Source organism: Dermacentor albipictus, chromosome 1, assembly GCF_038994185.2.
Source record: "Dermacentor albipictus isolate Rhodes 1998 colony chromosome 1, USDA_Dalb.pri_finalv2, whole genome shotgun sequence".
Taxonomy (NCBI): domain Eukaryota; kingdom Metazoa; phylum Arthropoda; class Arachnida; order Ixodida; family Ixodidae; genus Dermacentor; species Dermacentor albipictus.
The window spans coordinates 66,159,784-66,184,309 of NC_091821.1; the positions used below are offsets into that span (position 1 = coordinate 66,159,784).

General features: G+C 47.0%; 1 protein-coding gene and 1 long non-coding RNA gene across 2 annotated transcripts in view; one reads left to right on the plus strand and one right to left on the minus strand.

Annotated features, from left to right (window-relative positions):
- Positions 1-8,628, plus strand: part of LOC139047739 (uncharacterized) — a 42,071-nt gene extending 33,443 nt beyond the window's left edge. The window contains exon 9 of the mRNA XM_070521757.1: positions 7,554-8,628. Within this exon, the coding sequence (XP_070377858.1) occupies positions 7,554-7,739 (186 nt within the window). The 3' untranslated portion in view covers positions 7,740-8,628. The remainder of the gene's footprint in view (positions 1-7,553) is intronic.
- The window catches only part of LOC139047743 (uncharacterized), a 34,154-nt gene that overhangs the window by 3,461 nt on the left and 6,167 nt on the right, over positions 1-24,526 (minus strand). The window lies entirely within an intron of this gene.

Below are 24,526 nucleotides of genomic sequence, written 5' to 3' on the forward strand. Positions count from 1 at the left end.
AGTGGCCCGGATGCCTTCTCTATTGTGGACTATTAGTGGCGGTCTCGTCGTTAGCCCGACTGCCGCACTCAAGCAAATGCGCTTCCATTACAGGGCGAGACGCATACAAGCTGTGCCCGATCTTCGTAGCCCGTAACTGTACGCATCTCCGTACGCGTCTTGCATAGACGCTCCGGCTACCTGTCGTGAGCTGCAATTTTCAGACCGCACTTATACCGGGCTTGGAACTGAGCCAGGAATAGGTCTTGCTGGAGGCAACAGGCGTTGTGTTTCTTTATGTCTGCGTGGACGTTGCGGGAATTTCTGTTTGCAAACATTCCATCCTTGAACTATGCCCGCGCCATCAACAGGTCACCCTCCAGCCGGCTTCCCTGTTCCCTTACTCAGAAACGATTGCGTCACCACTGCAGAGGGGGCAACTCATTCCGTGCTGAGGTGTGCGGGTAAAATGAGTCATTCGGGATGTTGACTCGGCCTCGATTCAAAACAGTTCGATCGCTTCTCAGCGTTTTAGCTAAGATCGAAGTGTACCATTTCGAGACGCCGGTCAGTGACTGTAACACGAGATTTGTTGTGACAACAAGGGTGCATATATATAGTTGATGCGCGGGATATTTATCACATCGATATGTTTACTTAACAATTGTTGTTTTTTCGTTGCCTCGCCACTAGATTTATTGAACTATGATGCGGTCGATCCGGCCTGTTGGAATATTTGCCTGAGAACTTACGTTTTGGGCGCCGCGTTTGACAGGTGAGCCATCTATGTAACAAAAAAAAAATTAAGTCATGGGGTATTATGGGCCAGAACTACGATTTGAAAATGAGCTACGCCGTAGTGGGGGACTCCAGATTAATTTTGACAACCTGGGGTTCTTTAACGTGCACCCAATGCATGGTACACGACAGTTCTTGCATTTGGCCCCCATCGAAATGCGGCCGCCGCGGCTAAAACTTGATCTCGCTACCTCGTGCTTAGCAGCGCAACGCCATAGCCACTAAGCCACCACGGCAGGTTAGCCAGCTATAGGGTCGTCTGTATTTGGTGTGGTGTACGTATAATACTGGAGGAGGGGGGGGTGCGAATCAAGCGAGAGGGAAGAAAAAAAGTAAGGGGTGGGAGACCTAAGCCCGGGTCGCGTTAAACCTTGCCGGACGTTCAATCCATCCATGGGAGACAGAGAAAGCATGTCGTCCAACTGTTGTTCGACGTGAGCTGGATTCATAGGCGGTATTCAAACATATGCCCTACAGCAGAAGCCGACAAGAAAGAAAGAAAGAAAGAAAGAAAGAAAGAAAGAAAGAAAGAAAGAAAGAAAGAAAGAAAGAAAGAAATCGTTGGCATATCTGCAGTCGGAGAAGATAGCTTCGCTTTCGGATGCCCATTTTATCGAGCACTCTAATGGCATTATCGAAGGCAAGCTTGAACTGCAGAGATATTCCGTAGTTCATCGGAGGACTCTCGTGGACGAAGCTATTACCTCCTCCGCCTAAACCTTTCATTGCACCCCCTCCCCGCTCCCCACTCCTTCTCTTCCCTCCGCGAGATGTATCAGGCATAACTGCGGGATCTTACATTTGCCTTCATGGTTGCTGACACCCTGGAAGCTCGCAATGCCGAACTACACTTATGTCGAGCACGCATGCAGGCGCGAGACTCGTTCTGGTAAAGGTCTCCATGAAAACCGCGTCCATCGAGCGTGCTCTCCATGATGTTTACGCTCTCGTTATGTGTAAGTGCCGGCGCTGTGCTCTGCGGTCGTCGGCGGGACGCTGTCTGGGGCGGCATGAACACGACGCCCGCGGGGAGTTCCCATGCGGCGGTGCGCCCAGCGCGCGTGCACATCGCCCGCGCTGAGCAAATCGCACGAACCAAGGACTCGTCTCTTACCTTTTAATATGATTTTTTTTTATTTTGAGATGCAACGCTGTTGGGCAACACTCCGGATTACCCGTGCCTATAGGTTTTCCCACAAAACGCTTAATTATCGCGGCTTCCTGTCTTTGTGCTGGTGGCGACGTGCGAAGGAGAGAAAATGCCGACAAGCGGTCCGACAGTCATTAATTAATGGCGCGCGGGAAATAGTCATGGAAGCAAAACGTTTTAAACGTTCGATGCTTTCTGCGCATCCTCTGTAGAATCGACTTCAATGTCGGTATTCCGAGTGAAAAAATTAAAAAAAAATATTCCTGCCTCCGCAGAGAGCGCATGCTTTGAAAGATAGAGAAGTGGTCGACCTAGTAGGTTTCTTACTAACCCATCCGCTTCAGCTCTGGTATATATGGTAGTATCACTGGTCAAACACATTCGCACATAAAAATTAAAGCGAGAATTACCTAAACACTTCTGATTATCTCCGCCTAAGGTCTACGACGCTCGTGAAATCCTTCTCCCCTCAGTGAAGTGCGTAGCAACAAAGATGCAACTTTGCATCACCACCGGTGGAGTGGTAAACAAAGGCGCACCGGTGTGCATGATCCTGACTCCTCGGAGATAGTCCTCTTCCATGCACTCCTCCCCAACTTCTCATTCCTCCTCCAAAGTTGCATGCTCGACTACTATTACGAGTCTGCATGCGTACAAGAAAAGCATATGCAGAGTGCATTACGTGACCATAGTGCATTCATTTGACCATAAGCGGGCAAACTGCAAATTTTCGACCGCTGCAGCGGTCATCGCGCCGGGTCAGGTGACTGTCGAATCGCTGTTCTGGGCTTCCGCTCACGGAAGTAGTCGCAGCTTGACCGCAGCTCGACGCTTTAGGCACCCGCAGAAGCGCCTATACTTTGGACAACACCCCGTGTTTCTCGATGCACGCACACTAGGCGTCTCGAAGCGTAACGAAAATGTTTTTGCTGGCTGCGAGTAGTACACAATGCGCCCCGACGCGTCATCGCCAAGAAAAGCGGCCACGCGAAGGACGCCCTCTCCCACATGCTAGCGAACTAAGCTTCGCTTTCTGTAGCGGGAGATTTTTGGGCTTTTAGAGAGGGAGCGAAGCGCTAGCACAAAAAAAGGAGAGAGAGAGAGAGAGAGAGAGAGAGAGAGAGAGAGAGAAGAAGAAGAAAAAGAACGTTGTCCCGTAGTACCGGTGTGTAGCAGGAAGCGACTGTGTTTTGCCCCAGCTCCATGATGTAGCGGCAAGCAGGGGACGCGGGCGCTCAGGCATGTCGACTGCCACCAGGCGGAGGCCTAAAAGCGTATTTCGTGATGTAAGACATCAACATTCCTTGCCCTCAACCTTCGGTGATAGCTTCATGCTTGGCGACTAATACGAGTTCGCCAACGTATATGCCTGGACAACATTCATTTGGGCTAGAGGGTGCATACTTGAATTACGAAGGAACAGCGCCAACGAAGACGATCACAAGTGGGGAGAACGACACAGGACCTGTGTCCTGTGTCGTTCTCCCCACTTGTGATCGTCTTCGTTGGCGCTGTTCCTTCGTAATTCAAATATGCCTGTAAGAAGTAAAACGAAAATAAAAAAAATAAAAATAAAACACACACACACACGCACACACACACACACAGAGAGAGAGAGAGAGAGAGAGAGAGAGAGAGACCAGATTGCACGCGAATTTAAAATCGGGTGAGCTTGTCGTCCGGTGCGAGCAGAATGACCGTTGTGGCAGCGCGGTCTCACCGCTGCCACTCAAGTGTGTGTGCGTGCGTACGTGCCTATACGGTTCGTTTCGCGATGGTTTGTCCGGAGGCAGTGACCGGGCGCTGGTCTGGAACCGCCCGCTGATTACCCGCTAGGTGAGGCAACGGCACTGCTCGCTGCTCTTTTGCGGCTGCGACCATTATGGCGCTGGAAGCTCGCGCCTATGCTCCATGACAGGCCGACACGCGGCGGGGAAATCACCGACAGCCGCCTCTGAATTGGCTCTCCCACGCCCCTTCCTTCCCCGTCATAGACGGCGGCAGCAAGTGGCAGGCGGAGAGCAGAGAGTTCGCCGGGCCTGGCACGTGAGGCTCGCGCCTCGCGTAGTCATTCTGTTTCGTGACCGGCAGTGGGAGTGGAAAACGAGGGTGTTCGTCAAATGCCGCCCCCCCCCTCCTTTTTTTTTTACTCTCGCACAAGCAAGCCTACAAAGAAATAAAATATAAAAAAGGACATGACACTCGGACTGGAGGAATTATCGTTCTAGGAACAGCTGTCTTGGAAGAAGGCAAAGTGTGCAGAGGAAATGGAAATAAGCAGATGTCGCGACCAAGCATGCAAGCATGGGTTCAACCAGCCGCTGCCACGTGCGTGTCTGGGCTGTTCCTTGGCGGGGGAAGGGTTGAACAGGTTTATCGACTCGTCAAGGTTTATTTTCCTACTCGTGTTAGAAAGAAAATGGCGAACGAGGGAAATGCCCTCAGTGAAACTATTTCTTTCTTTTTTTTTATGCATTCAAAACCAACGGGCATCTTGTCATCAAAGCGCATATACGGCTTCCTCTATTCGCATTGCTCAACAATGTGAAAAGTTTACAAGAATGTATGAACAATATAAATTTTGGGGTCTTACGCGCCAGAACAACGATGTGATTATCAGGGACGCCGCATGCAGTAGGGGACTCCAGACTGATTTTGACCACCTGGGTTTCTTCAACGTGCACGTAAATCTAAGTACACAATCGTTCTTTTTTTTATTTCGTCCCCGTCGAAATGGCGTTACCACGAACGGGATCGAACCCTCGAGTTCAACAGCACAACGCCATAGACACTAAGGTACCCCAGTGGGTTAATTTACATGAATGTTGCTTTATGCTGCATATTTATTGAAATTGCGTGGCTGACCTTAACTATAGATCATGAGATAGATCTATAGATCTATAGATCTATGAACTATAGATCTATGAACTATAGATCATGAGATAGCTCATGATCTGTCAGAGCAACAACTAGACAAAGACGAACATTTCCAAACTCACCCAGTTCTCGCTACTTTTGCAGATAGCATACTTGACAAGGCCGGCATTAAGCGCACCGATAAATTTGTAAGTGATAAATAAATTAAGCGCAGCATACCTTGACTTAGATTTGCGGAAGGTTTATACCTCTCGCAAATCTAATTCAAGGTGTGCATTTAAATCGATCACACATTCAAGTGAAGTTATGAGTAGGCACGCAAAGTAAATTTGAGCACAGTTATTGCTCATCAGTGCTTCGCTCATGTAATAGTTAAACAACCATTAGGCGTGATAAAGCAGCGAGATAGACATTAAAGAGCTACGCACCAGACGTTGACTAAGAACTTGCCAGTCAGCGACTGAGTGTTTGTTACGTTTTCCTTGCGTCTGTTTCTTTCACGCTGTTTTACCAATTCCTAAAGTCGAACCAACTAGTCAATGCTATATATTTGTCTGGAAAGCAAACAAGCATGTGGCATTCACCATAATATTCCCACTATGACAACAAAACTTTCTAAAGAAAGCAGGGGCCAGGAGGAAGGGAGTCAAGTATTGAAGGGATACGTTTGATATTGTGTAACATTTTTTCATGCCTATTCGCTTGCTTAGTTAGGTGCGCTCAAATGCGCAATCATTAGGTCGGTGCTGAAGTGAAAGCGATTGGCGGGCGCTTGGAAGAAAAAATATACTTATGGGAGCATCTGGTTTGCAGGTTTAGGTTAAATGCGCCACAATTAAGCACAATAACCAGTCGATTGATACATTTATGCATCCTACCTAATTAATTAAGCAATTCGTACATTTATCATGCCTCTTATATATACGACCCGAAGTATAATTAATTCGTCTGCAAGACAACCATCCACACAGCGATTATCGTCAATTTGTAACCAATATTTAACACCTGGGGCCTACATTATCGCTAAAGTGAAGTTCATTTCGTAATATAATTTATTTTCTCGCGCGGAATCACACCTGTGGCGCGTTCGGTTCGCTATTACGCCCGTGCGAGTTGGGCAGGTCTTCGTCATTCTTCGTCAAACTATGAGTGCAGCTTTGTAACTTTAGATATGGACCGCGCCGTCTCGTTTAAATAAAGCGCTCAAGCACCAAGGCCCCTTAATCGTTTTATGACCCTGCCAGCCTAAGATCTATACTTTAGGTCGGAGAGCAAGCTGCGGGACGCCCACGTCGAAAGTGCTGCCGGCGCGCCTTCCCTGAACTATAGTTAAAGCGAAGCAGACGCGTTTCTACGTAACCGCGGCATTAAACCGCCCAAGCACCCGTTAAAATAAAGCACCCCCTGATGTATGACCTGCAGCAGGCACTGCGGCACACGCGCACCGGCCACACGCGGGCCCGGCGGTGCAACTTTCGCTGACCCACTTGACCGCGGCGCGCATGGAGAGGTGCGGCCACGCAAACGCTCATCGATTATGCACTCCGTCTCGTGGCGGGCCGCATGTGCTGCATGTGCGGTGCGAAACCGCTATAGCGTGCGCGCACATCCATTCCGAGCACCCGCAGAGCGCGTCAGCGCATCACGCCATCCACGGGGCTCCGCGGTCCCGAAAGCCGCGCCAGCCATCGCGTACCGAGCATAATTGCCGACATGGCACCACACCGTGATAAGCTCGGGCGCCGCGCTCTTCGGTAGCCGCAGGTGCCCGGGGCGGGGGAGCCGAGAACGCTGCGCCGTACTGGCAGGGTCAAAGTTCCATGGCCAGGCCGCAATCCGGTTTCGCAACGAGGGGCTCGTCTGACTATCGGACACGACCGTAAATTGATCCCTCTGCGACGGGACCTTTGCTCATATACTTTCTCAAACCACAGGCGTCACGTATAGTCAGGTACCTATTCGGCCACACCCCAGCGGGGTGCCATCGCCTCCGGTTGCTGTTATTTTTCGTTCGTGTCCCATTATTATTCACCGTCTGTAGTGAACGCAGATGCTTTCACGTGTGCCACTGGGGTGTACGCCGAGAAGCCCCTCCCGTATTGGTTGCTTTGTGCGTAACTATAGCAATCACATTTTCGGTTGTGTTATGTAGACGTGGCTGTGCGGCTAGACCACCCATGTACAGACAGAATGCTAAATATTGGTCATGGTCACACCAGTTGGATTCAGTGATGACATTGGTGGTTCTTTCGAGACCTGGAGTACAACAGTTTAAGCTATTTACGCATTTTCAGCAAATTTGCTGGCTATGATATGACACTGACGTGCGTACGATGAAATATCGTCACTGCACATGAAACATGTCAGAATTAATGCGGATATAAATATTGCTATAGAGAATGCTTTGAAGTACGATACTGGCACATGAAGCACGCACGAAAACGAACTAGAAAGAGAGAAATACAAGTTTTAATTATAAGCTGCAGGTGTCAGCCTGGCTGACTCCTTTCACTTCGTTGTTCGTTTATTTAAGGTCTTCCACGCGACGTGACCATTGTCGCAGAATAAAGTCTGAATAAGCAATGAGAAATGTAATAGTTGTATCAGTTGTTCTGTTTTCGTAAAACTCTAGGTAAATAGTCGGCTCTTCGATGTCCCTTTATCACATTGTCTTGTTCACTGACTTAGCACTTTACGGTATGGTGCGTGCTATTGCTCACCAACTGCGCATGTTCTGAAATATTCGCAGGGCGATTCCGGCGGACCGCTCATGCTGGACCACGAGGGACGCTGGACGGCGGTGGGAATCGTGTCTTTCGGCTATCGCTGCGGGGTGGCTGGCTACCCCGGCGTGTACACACGTGTCTCGAGGCACCTGCAGTGGATAGATAACAACATGTACATGGACTCCATTGGCTACAACACAATTGTGTGAGCCGTGAGAGCCGACGCGACCATCGCAGTGTACTGAGAGAGAGAAAGAGAGAGTGCCTGGACGCGTTATCGGCGCGGACTATTCTCGGTGCCTCCAAGCCGGCCGCTCCAAGACGACCGTGCGAGAGGGGACGATCGTATTGAGGGAAGTCAAATCCATCGACTGAGGCAATTCTTTGCTCCGGAGCACCGGATCCGACGCCATTTTTTGGCGCGAGCGAGAGACAAGTGTCGTTCAACCCTAGCTGTGCTAATGCCTTCCAAACTTGCACAGACAAAGCGGAACTTAGCCGAGGAGTCTTGCTATGTACGGCCTCGCAAGAAAAGTCGGTGAGCAGGTGCTAAAGTAACCGTTAGTGTTTATGCGCCTGAAGACGGAATGTCATCACCGAAGCAGGTGTCATCCAATGAATCCTTTGCTGCTTTGGACACAAAGCAATGCTCGCTAGGCGCCCCACTTCTTGACATCGTGCGCTGGTGATTTCATTTCAATCACTGCCTTTGTTTTATGTATGCGTGGTTATGTGCATGACCAGGCAGGCATGCACGTCATTTGAAATTTTCGGGCACCACCACCGGACACTGCCGTACAGCACAAGTATATGGCTGTGCCATCCTTGTGCGAACGAGTGCGTGAGCGTGTGTGCTCGTGGATGAGTGAAAGTGTGAACAGAGTGGAATGACTGCCAGAAACTACAACTTTGGTGTTTTTATAGTTTTTTTTCTTAAATGTAGTGCATTGTGCCCAAGGTATTCACCTACGTAAAGCTGATCGATGGCGATAACCGCGGTGCTGGACCTCACGGTATATCGCGAAGTGTCTTTCTTAATACTCGGTATTTGTTTGCACTGTAACCTGAAGGAAATAAAATCGGAAAACATTGACACCGTAAAAACATTTGTTTGCTTGTATTGTATTTTACTGCTAACGCTGCAGACGATTATGTTACAAGTTACGAACGAAAGACGTTCCAGAATGACCTAAAGCTTACTTTCGATGAAAGATAACAGATGAGGTGAGTTTCCAACGCTACAGCTTCTACATAAATGTTTCGCCACAAAGTGCATATTTCACAGGTGGGGCCAGGTACTGTATTAACCAACATGCTTGTCATTGGATGGTTCTTTCACTATAATCTCGTTTGCATCACGATTGGCTACCGGTTCTTCTTACGAGCTGTTATTGCGTATACGAACGGCTTTGAAAATGCGGAATTTGTTCCGTACCTGAAAAATCTCGTTATGTCAACGTTTCACGCCTACAAATTTTACGAAAGACACAAGCATGAACTTGCATACGTTTGAGAAATTTTCTACAGCCCACAACTGCTTTACGATATGCCTGTTCTTTGGGCACTCCACTGAACTGTTGGCTGGGTTTTAACACGCTAACGTTGTGGTGAAGTAAGAAAACAGCTGAAGTAGGAAAACTGTCAATGAGACCACACGGCGGCATTTCTTTTTTTCACACTTTTTATAATCGCCCCGATTTCGAAGCATACCTAGTATTTAACTCGTCCCCGTACAATTAGTTGGGCCTTATAACGTGAAAAAAATGCACTGGCATTCTAGCTAGTTTTTTACCTGCATGTTTCACGTAGAATATTTCTGGCAAAGTATAATCTGGAATGCCATTGTATTTCATGAGACACTTCATGGACAGATATCTCGAAGCTGGCGGTAGAGCCATATATCTGCTAAGTCCACATGACTTTATTACCCGGTTTAATTTCTGAAACTTCAACATGTGCCGCAAAGTAAATTAACATTTTAATTAGAGAAAGTTCGTTAATTGGTCGAATAATCTTTTCCATAACTTGTGCAAGTAATGTCCTCCTTTTACAGAGAGCCACCTGCAGGAGGCTGAGTTGCACGATATGCCACCGGCGATTAATGCGACTATTAGCGTAGTCATAGCGGACTGTAGTGAGCACAGACTCGCTACATCAGAATTCACTGGCCTCAGAACGTTGACATGCATGACACACATAAGGAGGAATTTGCACGACTATGGCACGATTTTATTTGCTGTCTTTTTGAATGCAGCTCGTTGCTATATCTGCAGGGTTAACACATTTGGCTTTACCGTTATGCGAGCAAACTATGCAAGAAAGCCAACCCTAAACCTGACGTGATTGTTTGTAAGTGGGCTTCTCCGCATGCCTAATTTGAAGAGTGGTGCAGCGCGGCAGCGGGGCAATAGTTTAAAGGGCCCCTGAAACGGTTCGTACAAATTTTGTAGACGCGCAGGGTACAGCAAAAGTTAATCATTCACACCACAATTTGTGTGAAACGTCTCATATTAAGAGAGCTACGGGCGATCACGAGTTACCCTCCTCCATAGTCATGCATTTTCTCCTCAACTCGTTCGCCGAGAGATTGGGGCTAAGCTCCGCCTTCACAGGCTCTGCGTCACAATGGAACGTCGGGTCGTCGACTTAAGGTTCTCTATAAGCGAACGTGCGAAGCCTCTCCAAACTCTCCGCCAGCTGCTTGGCAATCGACCCCGAGCGAGAGCTATCCAAGCAGCATGCGTTGCGAACATTCTGTCGCAGCGCCGAACGTATCTGGTATTCCGGTAACCACAGGCGAGCTGGGCGTTTCGACAGAACGGTGGAGGCATAAACTCAATCTGATGAAGGAACTTTAGCGTAGACGTACGTGAGCTGCCTGTTCGGTCTCCACGGTCCAGCCACCCGTTGGCGCAGAACTTAACCAGCCAAACAAAGAGCTAACAGTGCTCTAACCAAGTGTAAAACATTTTAAACATTTACAAAAACAACGTGTTAACGAGTACACTCCTGCAAAAAATTTATACCAGCTGCAAAGAAGAATACATTTCGTTACTGCTGCTGTGTGTGGTTGAGCTCTGTGCCTCCAGGTGGCTGCCCCGTGCAGACCATTCACATCCGCGCTTCCACTCATTCCGTGAAACGACACGGTCAAATGGCCAGGCCCTGTCCCCTTGCGCTTGCGTTTACCCTAATACCGGACTCGCGAAACGCAAGTGCGTTAGAGGTCTGTTCAATTCAGCCAAGTTTCTCTGCACCTTCTGCACCTATTCACGGTGCAGAAGGTGCAGAAGGTATTCACTGCACCTAGACCCTCGATTCCCAGAGGTGCAGCAGTGAACCCTGCACCCCCGTGCTCGATTGAACGGGGTGCAAGGCGAGGTGCCGCCGCGGTGCACTGCACCCTTGAAACTTGCAGAAAGTGGGTGCAGCCTGGCACCCCCTGCACCTTTTCGTTTGTGGTGCCGTGCACCTTTTTTCTGAATCGAACAAACCTTAGTAATCTTGTGGTGTAAAGTGACGCCGCAAACGCGCAAATCCTGGCGCCGATCGGATAGCGGCAGTCCGATGCGCTGCAGCCACTCCGCTCGTCTGCTGCCTTGTAGAGGGACACGATGTCGCAGCTTGACATATTGTCAGATGCTACGTTTGCAATACACAACGCAACAAAGTCGAATCATAGTCTGAAAAAAGACTGAAACTAACTCTGACCCTGGAGCACTCGTCAAAATGAGGCACGTTGTAACACAAGCAGACGACGCTTGATGTGTGCCGAAAGTGCTTAAGTGTAGTGAGAAATTGTTCTGGTGCATTCTCATTCTGTTACTTTCTTTTTATAGACACAAATTAACTAACATTCCAACTATTACGAACATCATTTGTTTACCATAAAGATGGAAAAACTATCGATGACGCGCCCTGGGGGGCCAATCGGATAGCTCGCCCTACTGACGTCAATTGGGTGATTTACGTCTTATGGGTAGGGGTGGTTAAAAATTCCGCCGAGCAGTGTGCTGCGATTGGCAGCTATGTACATTTTAAAACCTTGTAATAAATTACACGCTTTACGCGGAACGCTTAGATGCGTCAATTAATGATAAAACGGGCCTACTCTAACGACTCAGTACGTTTGTAGAAAATCGTCAAAATCGTTTCAGGGTCCCTTTAAATCTGGCCTCCTGAGGTCGCACTACGTAGCTGCAGCTAGATGAAGCTAAGTATAGCTTATGGATAGTGTCCGCTCCAATTACGACGCCCCGCCAAAATTGCGACCACACCAAGTGCCACATAACTCAAAGACTGATCAGGATAAAACATTGCAGAGATAAGGAGGCATTGGATGTGATCCGCAGATGATTCGAGATGTGACTTACATGTGGGAGTTATCGAAGTTTCTCAGAATCTTGTTATTGACAAATAAATGCACTAGGGCATTTCAAACTATTGCTGCAAGAGAGCTAAAGGTCGGATTGAAATCAAGCTACAACGATTTGAGTGTATTTTGCGGAGCATGCTAGAGAAACTACTGGGTGCTCAAAATTAAGCTTTACGGTTTTCTTAGGCACTGGGAGGCACACGAAGACCACCTGTGCATATAAGTTATGTGGCCAGAGGGACACACAGTTAGATGATAGTTACCGCTGTCAGCAGCCCAATTACCTAAAATTGAATAATTATATTTTTATTGACTGCAGTGTGTATGTTTGTATACAAAAGTTAGAAGTAGTCGTGTTTCTACACAGTTTGACTAGAAAAAATTCTTTTAGCATGTCTGCGTTCCAAGATATCCGACTCCAAATTTTATTTGTCGTTTGTAAGATTACGCGTGCAAGATAGGATCGGCGCAAAGCCCCTCCTTGACGTGACGCGGCTGTTGCGTGCGGCGTTTAGTCTGACAAGAGGGCGGAGGCATAGGCAAAGATGATAACTGTTGCCCTTCCCCTCTCGGCTGGCGAAATCAAGATATGACAGCGCGGTGTACCGTGCAGTTCTTGCCCTTGATTTCAAAAAATTTACAGTGCTTGAAAATCAGCCCTCACTTTATTTGCGTAGCCCAGGCAAGGACCATGCCCACTCGTCTAGACACCATTACGCACGCGAACTGCCCTCCGGCTTCTCCGCTCGCGCCATTATCTCGGCATGGCAGCTGCCGCGACCGTTACAGGCTGCGCGGACGCGTGTTACGACAGCGGTTCCGGGTTCTTCGATTTTTTATTTCACCAGCCGAGAGGTAAAGGGGGACAGTTGTCATCTTTGCCAATGCCTCCGCCCCGTTGTCTAAACTAAACTAAGACTAAACGCCGCACGCAACAGCCGTTTCACATCAGGGAAAAGCTTTGCGCCAATCCTAACTCTTTTGCATGCGCAATCATGCGAACGATAATTAAACTTTGGAGACGGATATCTCGGAGCACAGACACGCTAGAAGAATTCTTCCAACTGATGCTACGTAGAAACACGATTGCCTCTAACTTTTGAATACAAACATACACTTATTGCAGCCAATAAAAAGTTAATTATTCTATCTGAAATAATTAGCCTGCTGATAGCGATAATTATCATCTCACTTTGTGTCCCTCTGGCCACATAACTTATTTGCACAGGTGGTCTTCGCGTGCCTCCCAGTGCCTAAATTTAAGAAAACCATACAGCACAATTTTGAACACCCTGTATATATAGAGAGATTTCAGGTGATTGGTGGAGACACAAGAAGTTAGTTATTAAGGTCGTACTAATTGGAGCGACTAAAGAGGCTCAAGGACTAGCTTCACGAAAACTAACATTAGGATCGAACTGAAGCTTCGAAGGTATTCACGAGTCACTGTTTCATTTTCACTTATGTGCGTAAGTTAGGAGAGGCACAATGAATTATTAACGTAGTGCTTAGACGTCTTACGTAGGGGGGGGGGGGGGCAATAAATTTTTTTTTTTTTACCGCTGTAAGACGACATGTCGTCCCCGCGGTAAATCTCGGGAACAATATGTCACTCTAAGCATGTGCGCCTTAAAATCATTCATAATCTGATATCTCAAAACAAAACAAAGAAAAAAATTGAGAGAGCGTCCACTCTAGCTCAGGTATAGCTGTCTTAAAGCCAATCGGAGAATTTTAAGAATATAATATAGTTTAAAAAACTCGAAAACCAAGAGTTTGGAGGAGTAGCCAAATCAGAAAATAATATTAGAAATGGAAGTAGAAGACTTAGCAAGGCTTATGTCGCCATGGAACAGCAGCCAGCAGATGGAACCCGTAAGCTGCCTAATTAGAAGCACGAAGGCTTCATAATACGAGGAAGACTACAGGAGGAAAGGCTGAAGGGTGACTTTAAAGGAATGCGAAGAGATGGCAAGACAAAACATAATTTAGAGAGAATCCTTACGTAATGCTAACCTTGTTTACAAGCGTAGCTGCAGAGAAGATATAGGGCGGCCCACAAGAACTACAAGGGGCGAGAAAGGCGAAAACGTGACATCTTTTCAGGTGAACGACAGTATTTCAGTAGCTTGCAGAATGTAAAACTAGTCTGGCATATTCCGACAAGTTGTTGCTAACGAAGTGAACGGGCTGAACAAGAGTAGACGGTGCTGCTGGGCGGCTGATAGCGGCCGAGTGATTCGCTCGGGTAATGTACAGCGCAGTCACACGTTTTAGCTTTGCCACAAAAGAAACCATGCGTCAGAACTCACGAAGGCATTAACATTAGGACGAGGCAGTATGCAGAAACAAGTGTTATCCCTTTGGAATCCCGCACTGTGGATACGGAAGGGGAAGCACCCGAGCCCTGTAATAGACGAAATGATAAATGAAAGAAATTGGGGGAAGGAAGGGGGGGGGGGTATTAACGTCCAGAAGGCTTACGGGAATGGAATTCACCGACTTTGTGCAAAGCTAAAGGACGTCATATCCCCTGAGCTGCCACAGCGGTAAAACGGTAAGCTTTGGTGGAGAGAAAAAGTGTGGCCCTTGTGAAACGTTAGAAAACAAATTGTGAAGTTCAGTTCATTCGTTGTTCGGGTTCCGAGATCCGTACTGTTCCAATATGTAGATGACTACTGTGAGCGTATGCGCGACCTTTTCAGTAATGTAAACATGATAATAGCCGCATATGCCGCAAGGCCAGCCAATTAATTCCAATCGTTCTTGAGCGTCCTATTACATTAAATAAAGATACAGCCTGGTAAGTATAAAAAGCTACAGGGGGTTCTTTCTAAATATGAATGATTGTATATTGTGTAGAGCTCAGCAATTCCGGCGCAGGAATGAGTGAAAGTATATCGGAATGCATATAAACAGGCTTTTGCAGAATGTAGTTTGCCAGAAAGAGAACATCTTCAAAACGCAAGAATATCTGCGCAGGAAGGGCTGGTGGGAAAAAACGCAGGAAAAGGGCCGAGGTGAACGATGATATATTCATCATCAGCCCGTCTATGCCCACTGCAGGGCAAAGGCCTCTCCCATACTTTTCAAACTACCCCGTTCATTTGCTCATTGTGGCCATGTAGTCCCTGCAAACTACTTAATCTCATCCGTCCTACTAACCTTGTGCCGCCCCCTGCTACGCTTCCCTTCTCTTGGAATTCAGACCGTAACCCTTGATGACCATCGGTTATATTCCCTCCTCATTACATGCCCTGCCAATGCCCACTTCTTTTTCTTGATTTCAACTAAGATGTCATTAACCCGCGTTTGTTCCCTCACCCAATCTGCTCTCTTCTTATCCATTAACGTTACACCCGTCATTCTTCTTTCCATAGCTCGTTGTGTCGTCCTCAATTTAAGTAGAACCCTCTTCATAAGCCTCCAGGTTTCTTTTCTCTTGAGGGATAATTTCAACCTGCTGTTCATGATCTGAGAATTCCTGCCAAACGTACCCCAGCCCATTCTAATTCTTCTGATTATTTCAGTCTCATAATCCCGACCAGAGGTCACTATCTGCCCTAAGTAGATGTATTCCCCTACCACTTCCAGTGCCTCGCTACCTATCGTAAACTGCTGTTCTCTTCCGAGACTGTTAAACATTACTTTACTTTTCTGCACATTAATTTTTAGAGCCACCCTTCTGTTTTGCCTCTTCAGGTCAGTGAGCATGCATTGCAATTGGTCCCCTGAGTTACTAAGCAAGGCAATATCAACAGCGAATCGCAAGCTACTAAGGTATTCTCCATTAACTCTTATCCCGAATTCTTTCCAATTCAGGTCTCTGAATACCCCCTGTAAACACGCTGTGAATAGCATTGGAGAGATCGTATCTCCCTGCCTGACGCCCTTCATTATCGGGATTTTGTTGCTTTCCTTACGGAGGACTACGGTGGCTGTGGAGCCGCCATAGATATCTTGCAGTATTTTCACATACGGCTCGTCTACACCCTGATTCCGTAATGCCGCCATGACTGCTGAGGTTTCGACTGAATCAAACGCTTTCTCGTAATCAGTGAAAGCTATATATAAGGGTTGGTTATGTTCCGCACATTTCTCTATCACCTGATTGATAGCGTGAATATCGTATATTGTTGAGTAGCCTTTATGAAATCCTGCCTGGTGCTTTGGTTGACAGAAGTCTAAGGTGTTTCTGATTCTATTTGCGATTACCTTAGTAAATACTTTGTAGGCAACGGACAGTAAGCTGATCGGTCTATAATTTTTCAAGTCTTTGGCGTCCCCTTTATTATGGATTAAGATTATGTTGTTCTTCCAAGATTCTGGCACGCTCGAGGTCATGAGGTATTGCGTATACAGGGTGGCCAGTTTTTCTAGAACAATCTGCCCACCATCCTTCAACGAATATGCTGTTACCTGATCCTCCTCAGCTGCCTTCCCCTCTGCATAGCTCCTAAGGCTTTCTTTACTTCTCATTGATCATTGATACTTCTTATGATCTTATGATCATTGATCGGCTTCTTATGTACCAGTTTCTTCCATTATCTCCTCAAGTCTAGACTACTTCGAGATCTTACTATCCTATGGTCACTGCAGCGCACCTACCCGAGCACGTCCACATCTTGTATGATGCCAGGGTTAGCGCAAAGTATGAAGCCTATTTCATTTTTAGTCTTGCCATTGGGGCTCCTCCACGTCCACTTTCGTTTATCCCGCTTGCGGAAGAAGGTATTCATTATCCGCAAATTATTCTGTTGTGCAAACTCTACTAACAATTCTCCCCTGCCATTCCTAGAGCCCACGCCATATTCCCCCACTGACTTGCTCCAGCCAGCTTCTTGCCTCCCCTATCATTGAAGTCGCCCTCAGTATAGTGTATTTTGTTTTGACTTTACCCATCGCCGATTCCACGTGTTCATAGAAGCTTTCAAATTGCTGGTTATCATGACTGGATGTAGGCGCGTAGACCTGTACGACTTTTAATTTGTACCTCTTATTAAGTTTCACAACAAGACATGCCACCCTTTCGTTAATGCTATAGAATTCCTGTATGTTACCAGATATATTCTTATTAATCAGGAATCCGGCTCCTAGTTCTCGTCTCTCCACTAAGCCCCGGTAGCATAGGACGTGTAGGCTTTTTAGCACTGTATATGCTTCATTCATCCTCCTAATCTCACTGCAGTGGTAGACTAGTAGTATAATACTAGCAAATTCTTCAATGGGGTATAAAGCTTCTGTGGATATGTGTCACTTGTGGAGAGGAACAACAACAACAAAAACAACAGCAGCAACAACAAAACGAAGTCGTAGTTTCACCCGAAAGGCGAATCATCGATTGCGATAGCAATGTAGTAGACAGTTATAAAAAGTAAGGAAATCAGTTTTGTAGGCTGTATGAACTTGGGAACATTCGGTTACTAACTGAATTAACAAGCATATCGTCAGCGCGCACAAGAAAACATGAACACATGTCACTCGATGTGCGCGGGCACACGCTGTCAAAACGCTGGCGTGAACAATCGCGGCAGCAGCAGCGAGCGAACTGACCTTCGTGATGCCTCTCGCTTCAACGCGAACTAAGCGGCGAGAATACAGCGCACAAGAAGCTATCAGCCCTCGGGGCATCTAGACCTAGGCTCTGTGCCCATAGCAGATAGCTTTCAAGATAGGGCCCGCGTGCGGCCGTGCTCAGCTGCGCCATACGCAGCCGCAGCCGGAACGTCACGGCGACGACAACGACGACAGAAATGCGCCTGGAGTGTCCGTATAATTGCTATCGCAATAAAAGCACTTAACGACACTATTAGTTCGACACAAACGGGGGTGAACTTTTCCCGGTGCAGCGTGCCACACACTGATTCGTATAAGAACGACATTTTGAGTAATCAGAGGATGACAAGAAGTGAAAGGAGTAATACGACAGTGTGTTGTGGGCAGACGATACAAAATTTCAGACCGTTGTTACAAGAATTAGCTCCTGTTCCTGCTGATAGAATGACGAATCTCACACCATTTGAAATAGTTATCCTAGATTTCACCGTTTCTCCTCGAGAAACTACGAAAAATACGAGACATTGTCAAAGTTCATCTAGTAATATTTACATACGTCACCACAAGAGCAGTACATTTGTAATCTGTTGGCGACACTTCCTCTCAAAGTTTTCTACAAGCTTTTCGGCGCTTCGTAGCTCGAAGAGGAATGTGCTCAGTCACTTGCAGCGACAACGCCATGACTTGCCAGGTCAAGGAATTGAATGCGGTCTTGACAACATTACATCGCGAAACAACTTAAGATTTCATCTCCAATCACCATGTTAAGTGGAAATTCAGCCCGCAAAATGCACCGTAGTGGGGTGGTTTCTGTGAAAGGCTCATCCGTAGTTTCAAGCCATCTGTACGAAAGTGCTCATTCGACGTTTTCTGCATATTTAAGAACTGAATACTTTAATATACGAAGTAGAAGATATCACAAATAACCGACCGTTAACTTACATTTAGGATGACCCTGGAGAGTGCACTCCTGGGAAAAAAAAAAGTCGCAGTTTCGCCCGAAAGGCGAAGCACCGATTGCGATAGCAAATTAGTGGATAGCTGTACGAAGTAAGGATAGCACTTTTAACGTCCGTATAAACTTGTAAACATTCGCTTACTAATTAAATTAATAATGATAGAATGTGTAAGCGTGACTGAACAAGGATGTATTAAGAAACAGACACACAGAAGCAGCGCTGCCTTTGTGTCTGCTTCTTTCTACGTCCTTGATCAGTCGCGCTTACACATTCTATCATGGATTCAAACCAGCTAGCCCGCCAACGTGTTTTAACTAAATTAACAAGCAGGGTGTCAGGTGCGCACTGGTAAACATTAACACATCTCGCTCAATGAGCGCGGAAACTCGCTGTCAAAGTGCTGAAGTGAGGAATCGCGGTAGCAGCAAGCGAATTGACCTTCATGCATCTCTCGCTTCAACGCGAACGAATCGTCGAAAGGAAAGCGCATACGAAGGTACCGGTACTACGCGCACTTCGCAAACATCGCAGAGCGCTTTGAAGATGAGGCCCGCGTGGGCGCCCACTTAGGTCATGTTTAAGATCCCTTTCAAGACACAGGACCACCGGCAACGCGTCGGCGTTCGCCAAAGGCGTCTACGACGGCGTCCGCCATTCGCGTGCCCAACGCCGTAGAAGACGCCGCGGTTGTCTCCACTCTCTACGGAGCAGCGGGCGAAGAGGACATCGAGACACCCTATACTCGCGGACAACTTTTTTTGGTTATGAAGCCAAAGCTACGGGGGCGGAGCTTCTGCACATGACTGTATTCGTACGCATTGTAGTCCGGGCGCGCTCGGCACCGGTTTCGGTTTCACCAACCTCGCACAACTTCTCCAGTCATGGCAGATACAATAACTCGGCGTGAATTAATGTTTATTCACATACTATATGTACCAAGTTCTGAACAGCCAGCATCGCAGCCTGCGTCGAAGCTCCGAAGCAGCCGTATGGCGACGCGCCACTGACGCTGCCGTCGGTAGAGCCGGCACAGCAGTCAGCTCGCTCACTCGTTTGTACGTGCCGATGGTTGTGATTTCCAGATGGGCTCGCTTGGTTTCCGCGCAGACGATGGAAAAACTTCTTTTGTGTGCTTCAACAATCTTTAGTTGCTAAAGTTAGTTAACAGCCTCTCAGGGGAGTTGATTGGCCGGACAGCAAGCGACGAACACTCACCAGAACACACGGGCGTCATATTGCGATTGATGAATATGCAAGACGTGCGATGGCCTCGGGTGTGCGAAAACTCGAAAGAGCAAACTAAAAGTACAATAAGATACCAATATTTGACTGGTGAATGTTACATATTGTTTCAAATTAGGTGCTGTAAAAAAAAACAAGTATTGTTTCGTATTTCTCACGTAAGAGAACGTGAGCAAAAACTGCGGGACTACTTCCAGCAGCGGTGAAAGAGGCGCGCTTAGTTTTCGTAGCCTTCCCTTCATAGCGAAGAAAAGTTGTCCGGGAGTATAGCAGCCGCCCGAGAAGAACGCTCCTCCTCCGTCGCCTGACCGCCCTGCCTCGCACGCGACAGGAGAGGGCACGCTTCCAGCACGCGTTCCTCGCTCCCGCACGCGAGATTAACCGCGTTCGCCGGCTCACCCACACACGCTTTCACTCGCACATAACAGCATACGGCGCGCGGCGACGGTTTTATCGCCCTTGGACTTTACACGGAACCTCACGGCGACGGCGGAAATGCGCCCGGAGTGTCCATCTAATTGTTATCGTAATAAAAACGGGCAGGAGACAGGAGTGACAAATGGCACGAAAATCTTCGACAAATGCGGAGACTACCCGAACAAGTTACTAAAGCATGGTGGAAAAGGTGACTCTTCAAGTATAAAAAAAAAATAAAATAGGAGGTACATTATTGAAGCCTGCTAAGAAATATTACCAGGAACTGACAAAAGGTCTTACGTGGAGAGTGAAATCCAAAAGCTTCTTGGAATATCTACGTGGTGAAGGAACTTTTTTTCAGACAGAGACAAATTATTTCGAGTGTCTGCATAATAAAGACACATGACAACAAGTTTTTTCGGAGGCCCACAAAGTTGGTTTATCCGCTCGAAGGATGTTTCTAAGCGGGCACCTGCTGCCCCAGGAAGATGGAGCAACAGGAGGAAGAAGAAGCAAACTCAGAAAGAAGATGAAGAAAGTCCCAGCGATGCAGAACCCACTGCCGCCCGATTCATGGCCAATCCCCCGTAGTGGGTTGTGCTATAACTCCAGGCACCAAACCAAACCGAACCAAACTGAATCTCCCTGGATGTCGGCCCTTTACCATTGTAAATGCATATTTTCCTTTTGGCGTGTAGGACACACGCACGCTAGATAGGGTTCGTACTTCTTGTGGACGGGACATCCTACTGTCAGGTGACTTCAATTCTCACCATATATCATGGGGATTAAAAATAGATTTATGCGGCACCAGATTATGGAACTGGTCATTGGACAATGGGTTAACGTGTGTAAACTCAGGATCTATTACGTTTATGCGGGGTAGATCTTACTCTGCAATAGATCTTACATTCTGTGGCCCGAGTGTCTCCGTATTTTCTTGGTTGCTATTTTGTGTGCTATTCTCTGGTGCGCCAGCTTACAAATTTCGCCCACTTGTTCTGATTGAGCCTACGGTGTTGGGCTGCTAAGCCCGAGGTCGCGGAATCGAATCCCGACCACGGCGGCCGCATTTCGATGGGGGCGAAATGCGAAAACACCCGTTACTTAGATTAAGGTGCACGTTAAAGAACCCCAGGTGGTCCGAATTTCCAGAGTCCTCCACTACGGCGTGCCCCATAATTAGAAAGTTGTTCTAGGCACGTAAAACCCCATAATTTAATTTTTCTGATTGAGCGAGAAGCCATGCGATTGTGCTGTGGATTATCGAAATTTGTGGTTAATAACGTCTTACATGAAGAAGTCAGGTTGCCCTCAATGTTGTGTAGCTTTCGGTTGCTGACGGTGCAAACATTCTTAAATATGTACGAATCCCCTATTAGAAGATTGGAAAAGATATTCATTTCCCAGCCTGCATCATTTTTCGGAGTGCACTGGCCCCGGTTTCCTATATCACAGGTGGTCCTTGTACAAGCATTGATTAACCCTTTAAATGTACGTATTTGTGAGGTGCCACCTATTTTTGATGTGCGAGAGAATCATCAGAGAGACAAATCATCGATGATGACATCTACCACAACAATGCCAAATTTCTCTCTCAAAATATATTAAGTAGACTATTGCAAGATCATTTATTGATTTTAGGTATAACTACGGTCATTGCACCAAAGGCCTCAGAGTGCGGAGAAAAATCTGGAATTCGCATTTTTGCTCCTGCTCTAGACTGGCTATTCTCAATTAGGATTCGGGACTACTTATCCGTATTTCTGGCTGAATTTGTAGCTGTAGTGTTAGCCTTATTAAGCGAAATTAATATCCACGGTAGTCGTAATAGCAGATTATTTATCTTTATGTACATCGCTTACAACAAATAGTGGTGCTAGCCTTTTACGCGCACTTCATTTTCTAGTGCCTGACCACATAAATTTAATAATATTACTTTGGGTGCTTGTCATAGGGGATTACACATTAACGAAATGGCTGACAGCCTCGCGAGAGCGGCCCTCAATGGCGCTGTACTATCATTACTTCCGGCATCAGCTTTCCTAACTACTACTAGGTTCAGGAGATATGCAATTGCTCTACACCTTTTGAATCAAACGATAGCAAATGTTTTCAGAATATCGTCACCTCCTATTCCCTTGGCACACAAATTCCTTTCACACACGACAAACTGAAGTAATTTTTACCCCATTATGCTGTCGAACATCATTATTAAACTTTTATCGTCACAGGGCTGGTCTGGCACCCTCCCCTCTGTGCCCATTCTGTGCAGTAGATGCAACCATCGATAATTTTTTCTTATTCTGCCGCCGTTTTTCCGCTTTAAGGAAAAAAAAGAAGAACGTTTTAGAACCAACGTTCACGCTTGGTTTAAATTTCTGCATTTTAAATATCCTTTCCTTTGGAGCCACATCTCTTGGAAACTACCACAGAGATGTCTGCTCAGCCGGGGAGGAATTCATAGTTGATTCAAGATGTTTTTCTTAATTTCTTCACGCATTATTTTTATCCGTTTCCACATGACGCTTTTGCCAGTTTTTGTAATACCAACATCTTCCTAATACCATCCAAATCGTGGCCGATCCCCCGCCGTGGGTACGCGAACATCGAAGAAGGACATCCTATCCTATCATATACTATCCTAACTCCATGTTCAAACCGTCAGAATAAATTGTTCTAACCGTTACTGTTCCTCGGTGCTCACATCATAGTCATGGCGCCTATGCATCGTACAGTGAGTTTCGGGCACTTACATGTACATCTTGAATAATAAATTGCGTTCTATTAGGCCATTATTGAATCAGCTTTCCTAACTTCGAAGTAGATAAAATGTCGCTAATTGTTCATTCATGTCGCCAAAAAAAAAAAAATATATGGCCGGTCGTTAAATAGAAAAATGTGTAACAGGCAAGAAAGTTGCTAAATCTAGCCAAACTTGAAAAGCATTAAAATGTCAACACTGATTACATACAGCTAAATGATAAAAAGCAAAGCTAACTTTTTTTTCTAGGGTGGTTTGGTAGAAGGCCATAATCAACACGAGATGATGCAAGTGGCGGAAGGTCTGCAACGCAGGCGTGCAAGGCGCGTCCCGCAGGCGGCTCGCAGCACGAACAACCGTACCCTGAACTGCGGGCGGCCGAACGTCATCTGCTATAGCGCGTTGCGGCGAGACCCGAAAGACAATGATCCCGGCCTAAGCAGGGAATACGTAGTAAAAAAAGTCATAGTTACGTGGGTGCTATTCTGAAAGACGACTTTGCATCAGCTGCTGTTTTGTTGGATTTTCCACTCTGCAGCCGACAGTGCTCGCTTTCGAAAGCGCGTGGGCGTGGAGGGGGAGGCAAATGACCTACACTGCCCTCCCCCACTTCTGGAAAGGGGGGGCGTGACAGTGCCACCGTATTCCCGCAATAGATACGCCTATGAACTCATATAGTTACGGCATCGCACTCAGTGTGCGCTCAGCAATCACCCTCGTGTCAAAAATAGTGCAACGTATCTAGGGTCTTATCTCACACAAGAATTTGTATAACACTAATATAACAAACTGACCGAGCTCGCTGAGCTCTTTCCCGCCGACAATGTTTCTTCTGTGCGCTCCCTCCTTTTTACGCCCGCGGGTCGGTCTGGAGTGCGGCTAGTGTGACGGCAATTCTGTTATTTGTGAGAGAGCGAGGCTTATTGCTGGTTGAACCCGAGAGTCAGTACTTCGAAACAATTTCGTGCCTCACATTATCTCCAGGAGCTTCGACTTCTCCAGGGGCGCCTGATTCTGTATATTTCATGGCACGTGCGTCTCAGGGGCAGCGACTCTTGCATTCGGTTTTATGCAGCTTTTTGTTTCACTTCACGAACAAAGCAAGCCCGAAGGGGGAAACCCTCGGGCGCTCTGAGAGGCTGCACGGACGTCCGAAAAATCTGGGATTCCCCTACTACTTAAACAGACGGGGTTGCTGACCAACGCCTGTGGCTAAGAATATACTGGCTAAACTATATCACCGACAGGTGTGAACTTCAGTAATGAATATACACGTCTCATGGTACAGGACCTGGATGTCACATGGTGCGCGGTGGAATTCTAACAAATATTCATGTTAGTATTTGTTCCGGCGTGGTCGCTCGCTCAATTCAGCATTTGATCTCAGCCTGGGGCGCAGTTTCGTGGGGGTCGCCGCGGTTCAGAAATGTTTGCAATCGTACGACACTTTGCTGAGGAGGCCTTTCCGTAATGGACCTATATAGAGTTGCAAATGTTTATGTGCCCACGAAAGAACTTCGTGATGGACAAGTTGATTCATCATCTATAATATTCATATCCGCGCAACGAAATAAAATGAAGTCAATAGAATCGTCTCCGCGGGGCGCTCGTTTTGATAACTATGATAGTCCCAGATACTGGTGCATCTGACCTATGGGCGATAGAGCAAAAAGCGGGTGGTAG